This window comes from Morus notabilis, unplaced genomic scaffold (genome assembly GCF_000414095.1).
Source record: "Morus notabilis unplaced genomic scaffold, ASM41409v2 Scaffold336, whole genome shotgun sequence".
Classification (NCBI taxonomy): domain Eukaryota; kingdom Viridiplantae; phylum Streptophyta; class Magnoliopsida; order Rosales; family Moraceae; genus Morus; species Morus notabilis.
This window is the reverse complement of record NW_010367552.1, coordinates 575,434-583,188: the sequence shown is the minus strand read 5'-3', so window position 1 is coordinate 583,188 and position 7,755 is coordinate 575,434. Positions and strand designations below refer to the sequence as shown.

The 7,755-nt window shown below is 37.0% G+C and overlaps 1 protein-coding gene across 1 annotated transcript; it reads right to left on the bottom strand.

Annotated features, from left to right (window-relative positions):
• Positions 1 to 1,566: 1,566 nt before the first annotated feature.
• LOC21404535 (40S ribosomal protein S14-3) lies at positions 1,567 to 5,276 on the bottom strand. The gene is made up of 6 exons (XM_024175181.1): positions 5,183 to 5,276; positions 3,594 to 3,716; positions 3,431 to 3,476; positions 3,042 to 3,127; positions 2,691 to 2,820; positions 1,567 to 1,981 (listed from the first exon to the last, which is right to left on the bottom strand). The coding sequence occupies exons 1-6, from the start codon at positions 5,183 to 5,185 to the stop codon at positions 1,914 to 1,916; spliced, it is 456 nt and encodes a 151-aa protein (XP_024030949.1). The 5' UTR covers positions 5,186 to 5,276; the 3' UTR covers positions 1,567 to 1,913.
• Between the last annotated feature and the right edge of the window lie 2,479 nt (positions 5,277 to 7,755).

Here is a 7,755-nt window from a genome sequence, read left to right as displayed (position 1 = left end):
GGAAGAGGACACGGTAGAAAATGGGAAGGAAAACAAAAACGGAAGAGAAAATGAAAATGACTTTTTTGCATTTTCAGATTCTTCAAAAAACGACAAAAACGTTTTTGTTTTTGTTTTTTCAAACATTTTGCACCAAACGCGTTTTTCACCCACTTTTTTAATTTTTAACCTCGAAAAACGTAAAAAATAAAAACGAAAACAGAAACAAACAGTGCCGATAATTCTCATTAATTAGATTCGTAGATAGAACAATACTTAGTATAGTTTTCATCCAAAAAAAAAAAGGCTCGTATAGTCTTACAATTAACAACTATTTAATCACATCTACAACTAACAAACACACATCTCCTGATCAGTTTAACCGTGTTATGCAACTAACTCATTCTAATTTTTAGGGGAAATTTGGTTGAGTGGCTACTCGAAAAAATATGGCTTCAGTTTTATAATTTTTTTACTCTCATCTTTAAAAACACACGTTCTTCTTCCATTCACTTCTTTCATCTTCAGATTTTCCGATTCACTTTACCTCCTCCTCTTTCTTCCTTTTTTTTTTTTTTTTTTTTTTTTTGAATTCCAGTTCCAGACTTGATTAGGATCTCATCTCCGATTTTGCAATTGTGAAGGTATTTTCTCATCTCATTTCTTCTATTTTCTTTTTTTTTTTTTTTTGCTTCTTCTATCTCAATTTCAGATTATGGAGCAATTTTTTCTGGATGATTTTTTATAGAGCAATTGAAATTTTGATAAACTTTTGTGGAGAGAGAATCGCGTTTGGAAGCTTGGAACTGTGAGGGAGAAAGAGAGAAGAGACATGAAGGGGGACGGAGAGTCTTGATGGCTGCTCTTAGGTTTGGAAGGAGGGCTTTTTTGTCTTTTCATCACATAAGAAATAAGGCAGCCATTTGGTTAATTTATAGGGGAGAACTGCTATGTACTCTAAGTGGCTATGTTTGATGCTATCCCATTTTTAACACAGATCAAATTTATATACAATTTTAACCATCTAATCAAATTAAAAAAAAAAAATCAAGATGAAATTAAGAATTGTGCACTAGCTCTACCTTAAGGAATGATACTGTGTATCTTTCTCGGACGGTTTGAGACTTCAACTATTTTTTAGTGAGTTTGTAGATAGTAGGGGCAAGAGTCTTTACTGTGCCAGCCCCCACATCTCTATTGTAATTTTTACAACTTAAAACGTTTGAAGATTTCAAATTTCAACATAAAAGTCTAAAATTATCGTATTTATTTAAAATTCACAAATCTATCATAACTCACTTTACTCTAATATTTAAAATTTATAAATTTTAAAATAAAATTCACAATTTATCATATTTTCGACCAAATGAAAATGTTCTGTGGACGCCATAAAGTTCCCAGTTTACTACGATTATTGATTAGAAAACTTTTTTGACTTCGAGATTTCGTAAATTATGCCCTTTGACACGTGTGTTTCCTTTAAAAGGGGAAAAACATGTGCACTACGCAGTCGTGTAAAACATGCAAGTATACCGCACCAGAAAAGCTTTCCTTTTCAAGATATCCTCTAAAATTAGAGATCAAACAAGTCAAAAATAGTGCATTGATTTCATATACTTGGTCTCCTATCACTAGCAACTTGAGGCCAAGTGTAGAGATAAGAACCGACGGGCAAGAAATTCGTTCAAAAAGCATACGACTGCCGATGCAACTTTGATACGAATAGATAGAAGAATCCCGAATATCTCAAAATCCCACAAACTCTTTCTACAACTTCAAATAAATCTTTGACAAAGTCTCAGTCGAGAGAAACTACATATCAGCTCAAAATTGGAAATAACATCAACCTAACTTTAGCAAAGTCTCTCATCCCACTGCAAAGTGAATGCGCAACAATTGCCACGGCATAACTCCCTCGGAAGAAAAAAACAGGCTTACAACCTTCTACCTCTTCTACCACCCTTTCTGCGGGTGCTATCAGTAGGAATTGGTGTAACGTCCTCTGAAACATAACAGGACACGGATCAAAAACTTTTCAAACATCATTACAAATATTTAGGCCTCATTATTTGAATTTTTAATTCGAACTAAGATATGATTTATGTGTGAGCTTTTAACTGTAGCAAAAAGAGTTAGATGTGACTTTTTATGGAGCTTTTAACTGTAGTAAAAATAGAATTGAAAACTCAAAGCGATAAAATGAACGAGGCCTTAAAGCGTCAAAGGAAAAAACAGGTATTCTTAAAGTCTCAATTGTAACATCCTGCATTACGTATCATTTGCCAAAAGAGAGGATGAAAGAAAGGGAGGGAAGAGGATAAAGATCAGAGTTTATTTGACCATATATATAGCCTTTTGTACTCGAGAAACAAACGGGCGTAAATGAGGACGGGGGGCACAAAAAGAAATTTATGAGGGGCACAAACAGCAAAATTTAGGAGGGGCACAAACAGCAAAATTTAGGAGGGGCATATCATTAACAAGCTATATAAGTAAAATACGTTTCCAACTTTTCAGTGGAGGCCGGAGCCACTGGTCATTGTGTAGTGGCTCTGTGCCAGGGTGGGGCTAAGGTAGTTAGAAAAGATGGTAAAAAGAAGACAGCAGCAATCAAAAGTTACTTAGCATTCATAACATACTGTTCTCCCCCTTCCAAACAGACAGCTATCGCAACTTAAAAAAAAATAGAAATCGACAAAACAGCGCCTTACCAATACGACCAATTCTCATTCCAGAACGAGCAAGAGCTCGGAGGGCAGACTGAGCACCGGGACCAGGGGTTTTTGTTTTGTTCCCTCCAGTAGCACGGAGCTTAATATGAAGAGCAGTAATGCCCAGCTCCTGCATAAACAAACTTAGAGCTTAGCCAGTATTATAAGAAGAACACGCTCAATCCAATGCAACTGAATAATGTAAAATCACTAGTCCAACTCCCAAAAATATGTTTACTTGATTACCCCAAAAAAAAAAAAAAAAAAAAAAAAAAACTTTGATTAAAATTACAGAAATAAATAAAACATGACAAGCTAGAAAATTGATGAGACTGATGAGCGGCCCTCAACCTTGCATCTCTGTGCAACATCCTGTGCTGCAAGCATAGCAGCATATGGAGAAGACTCATCTCTATCAGCTTTCACCTTCATACCACCTGTATTGGGAGGGACATAAACATTTAAGCATATATCAAATTGTAAAACTTTTATATTGAAACAGATGTCTCAAAACATTAATTGTGAAAAGACATCCTGCTAGTGATAATAAACTATTTACAGCACTCTTAACATCTTAATACGTCAAAGTGTAGATAATAGGTTACACATTATGCTGCCAACTTTGAACATAAATTACAAGGAAGTAAATTACGTAAACTTAAACAACCAATAAAACAGATTCAACACCAATCTAAGGTTCAGTGCATATAATGCTCCCCAATAAGAAATATTTTCCCTACCAGTGATGCGAACAAGGGTTTCTCTTCCAGACAGATCAGTAACATGCTGCATTCAAGAAACAAATGAGTATTAGCACCAGATAATTACACATACATAGATATATTTAAAGAAAGAACTAGAAAATTATACATAATAATCACACAACAAAAAAACTAGACTTACAATGAAGGTGTCATTGAATGATGCAAAAATGTGTGCAACACCAAAGACGTGCTCTCCTTCTCTGACAGCAGGTCCAAGCGTAACATTTTCTTCTTTTGGCTCCCTGTTCTTCCTCTTAGACGCCTGTAAAAGAATATCACACCATTTAAGACAAAAACTAGGAAGTCGAACAAAATTACTATGATCTTTGGATAACAAATTATTAGTAGTCAAAGATGTAATGGTGAAAGAACAAATGTACATGTCAAAGCAGTGTCAAAGATAACATGATAGCTGGTCCGGGTTGGTTCTCAATGCCAACCGAATCCAAGAGATGATGAAGGGGAGGGCTGAGACGGAAGCCCAAGATGAGGCCAACAAGGGAGTCCATCGGGATGAAGAAGTCAAGACCCAAGGCCCAAGTTCACAGGCTGAAACGACAAGGGCACGGTTGCGTTTTGAAGAGGAGCTGAACAAAGAAGCTCTGAGGCTGAGAAGGTTCCAGCGAGGGAGACAGTTCAGGCGCGTGAGGACAGAGAACGTCGAAGGCCAAAGTGGCTTAACGGTTTTGAGCTCAATGGAGGATGCTGAGGCATCGCGAGAATTGCGGGACACCCGAATTGCTATCCTGTTATTTTTCGTTCTTCTATTTCATTTTATTTTCGTTTGCTACTGGGAAGGGAGAGGATATAAGGGAAACACTTGTATTTGGGGAGGGTACGCTGAGAGAAGAATTGTTTGTTAAGGAGATTGGCACTGTCTCGAAGAGTGCATTATCAGTAAAATTTACCATTTCCACAGTATCATAACATATGTTGTTAATCTTGTTAACCGTCCATAAAACTTGGATCAAATAAAAAGGAAACCTCCAAAGATGTTCTAAAAGTAACGCATGAATGCATTTACCGTGTCATCCTACTACATCTTCTAAAAGAAATTTCCAATATGCAAATTTTTAATAAGCCATTTTTTAATAATTGCAGGGTTTTGTGAAGAGAAATGCAGGTCTCACAACAACTACTTCTATACCCGAATTGATTTCAAACTTTCCATTACACGGGCAAAAGGCCTAGTTCCAAGTATATAGGCATCATAAGCCCATAAAATCATGCTTCAAAGGAATTCAAAAGCAGGAAAAGGAAAAACTTGAATATCTGTAATTTCATAATTAGCTAGACAATACTTTCTTCCCCCATTTTTACTTAAAAGAACTACTTTATGCATTATTCTACCTATATTCCGAATGTAACACTATCTAAAATCTATCCGAAATTGGAAGAAAAAGTATCTCAAAGTTATACAAGAAAATCAAAATCTAAAAATTCTTACAAAAATCTACAAAAGCTAACACCATAAAATAAACTCAGCTTAAAATGTAAATGCCCCCGAAATGCAATTACTTTATCCCAAAACTAAAATCTAAAATCTTTCTTCAGGAAAAAAAAATGAAAAACAGCATTCTAAATCTGCGAAGAAAGAAATCAAACTATAATCCTAGGTTTTTATCCACATAAACATGTATTTTCAAGCTAAACGGAGTAAGCAGATACAGATCGGTGAGTGAGAAAATCTATGGAGGAGAAGAAAATAAAGTTGTTCGATTGGCTTACCATGTTGACGAAACGACGAGATTGAGAAACTAGGGTTTTTAGGAGACTTTCACTGTCGTCGCCTGCAGAGACTCTGTGGAAGAAGATAGTGAGGCTTTTGTTGTGATTGTCTTCGCTTCGATTTTATATGACAGACAAAGTCTAGGGTTTTGCGAGGACATCCTCAAAATTCGATTTTACAGAATTGGCCAACTTTTTGTGATGTATTATGAAAGGCAACATAATCTTTTTATATTTTCATTTTTGTCCCCAGGTAATAAGTAATAGTAAGTAATAAAAATTATCCAGTGTGAAAAGGGGCTCTTATTTAATAAAAAAGTAATTAAACTAAAAAATGTGTTAGGAAAATTAAAACTAAAAACTTTTCTTCTCTTCCTCTCTCTTTCATAGAAGCGGCTAGGGTTTCTCTCTTTGATTTTCTTCTTAGAGTCGGAGTTTGGATGCCTCCTCTAGATGGTTTTGGACTCTCAACCCCTTGAGATGGTAGCCTGGGTCTCGTGAGTAGTTCTTGCGGCTGATGGGTGCGGTGTGGTAGCGGTCGTGGTGGACGGATCTAGGAGGCGTGATGTGTGGAGCGTTCGCTACCAACCAAAGATGGAAGCTTTAGAGTTTTCGACAATGTGAGAAGCAGGATGTTTCTGGTGGGCCTGTGGCATGGAGGTTGATCCCGATGGTACAATGCTTCGTTTAGGAAACTTTGTATCTAGTTTTGTGGTCGGCAGTTATGCTTCTTTCGTGGCGGCTCTTCTCATATTTGATTGCCTAACCCGTGGCGCGATGGTAAGCTTGTTGTCGTTGAGTCCTCCCTATTGGCTATGGCTATTTGTTTTTTTCCTTGCTTTTCTTGTTTTGTAATAAAGGCGTTGATACTTCCGCCTTGTTGGTGTTGGTTTATGTTGTTTGGTTTGTGTTAGTTTTATAATAATGGAGGTGGTTTTCCCGCCTTCCGATTATGTCAATGTATCCCACCCATTTATCGATATCTTGGGTAATGGTATCCAACTAGATTTGATTCTATGTCGTGTCGCTTGTGTCCCTATTATTTGGGATTTAGTCTTAGTCGACTGAGTTAAGCCGTCGATTGTAGTGGTTCTGTTTAACGAGCATTGGTCGCGCTCAATCTTTATGTGCCAAGTGAGTCTTTCCCCGTCAAGTCTCGGCAATTGTCTTTCCCCCTTGTGCTTCATCCGTCTTTACTGGTGAATCCAGTCAATGTTTGGGGTCGAATTCCATTTTAGCTGGTGCTCACTTGCGACTAGTTTGAGCATGTAATTTTGTCTTAATGAAATGAAATTTTTTCCCTAAAAAAAAGTATTAGGAATTAATTATTTATGTGATTGAAAAATAATATATTAGACATTGTTGTAAGTCTATGATAATTAATCAATAATTTATCAAAAATCAATTAACGATTTATGAAAGAAGTTTTTTTAAAATAAAATAAAAAGTGAGGACATTCACTTAAAGTACGAAATTTCTAAGGAAAAAGAAAAACATTATCGAATTAAATTTCTTGGGACTAAATTATATACATAATAAATATAACTACTAAATATGAAAAAGAATTATTGTTTACTCGTTTTATTTCCCAATGTTATTTGTGTTCCTAAGTGTCCATAAAATTTTCTTCGCATAATTGTTTGTTTGATTTGAGTAGTTAGTCTAAAATGATTTAGTGTTGGACTAGATTTTACTCTAAAATTTTAATGTTAGAGAGGAGGAGCTATTAACATCCTCGAGCTCCCACCAGATTGAACTTTTACTTTTCTTTTGCAAGTTATCATTCAATATGATAAGTGAGAACAACTCAAGCACAAATCGAGCTAATACTTTAAGGACCCTAGTGAGAGGAGCTGGCGCCAGTCGGGGGGGGGAGGACTCCAAGAGCACCACACAATCATGTGCGAATAGGCCCGAGGCACGTTGCACATGTGTATGCGTTGGCGAGCCTAATGATCGAGCTTATCACCACTTTGAACAGAGCTCATCAGTCTACCGACCAACTGCCAACAAGACACGCCAACAATCTTGCAAAATGCAAGGAATGTTGAGAGGAATGTTGAGAGGGGTCAGCAAAGGAGCTCACTGATACAGTAGCAACCACACCAAGCACACAAGCACCCGAATGCCTTACCTCAGAGTGAGTGCCCCATTGCGCTCAGATTAAAAGGACAAAGACGTCTTCGACAGGGTAGGAACCAATGTAGACGACAACAACAATGACCCGAGGGTCAAAGATACATACTACTACTGATCTACACATGACCCGAGGGTCAAAGATGCATACTACCACTGATCTACACAATCGGCTCAATGCACGGGGCAACGTGCCATGCCGTGCCATGCACCCGAGACAACCGGAAGTCACACAAAGTAGGGGAGGAATCCAATCTGATTAGAGTTATTCAAATTGAGCACACAAAAGACTGCATGTTTGTTTTTCTTTACCCTAACAGTGGAAAGGGAGTGATTTATCGCTAGGTATATAACTTCAACCCCAAAACACTGCATTTACAATGTAACGAATAGTTGCCATTGCCAACTAATTGGTGGAAGGAAAAAAAAATCATGGA

Bases quoted from the DNA above. Each gene is read 5' to 3' on its own strand.
- LOC21404535 (XM_024175181.1), bottom strand. The intron at 3,477-3,593 runs GTAAGTCTAGTT...TCTTGAATGCAG, and splicing joins CATTCAATGACACCTTCATT to CATGTTACTGATCTGTCTGG. The intron at 1,982-2,690 runs GTAAGGCGCTGT...GTTATGTTTCAG, and splicing joins AATGAGAATTGGTCGTATTG to AGGACGTTACACCAATTCCT.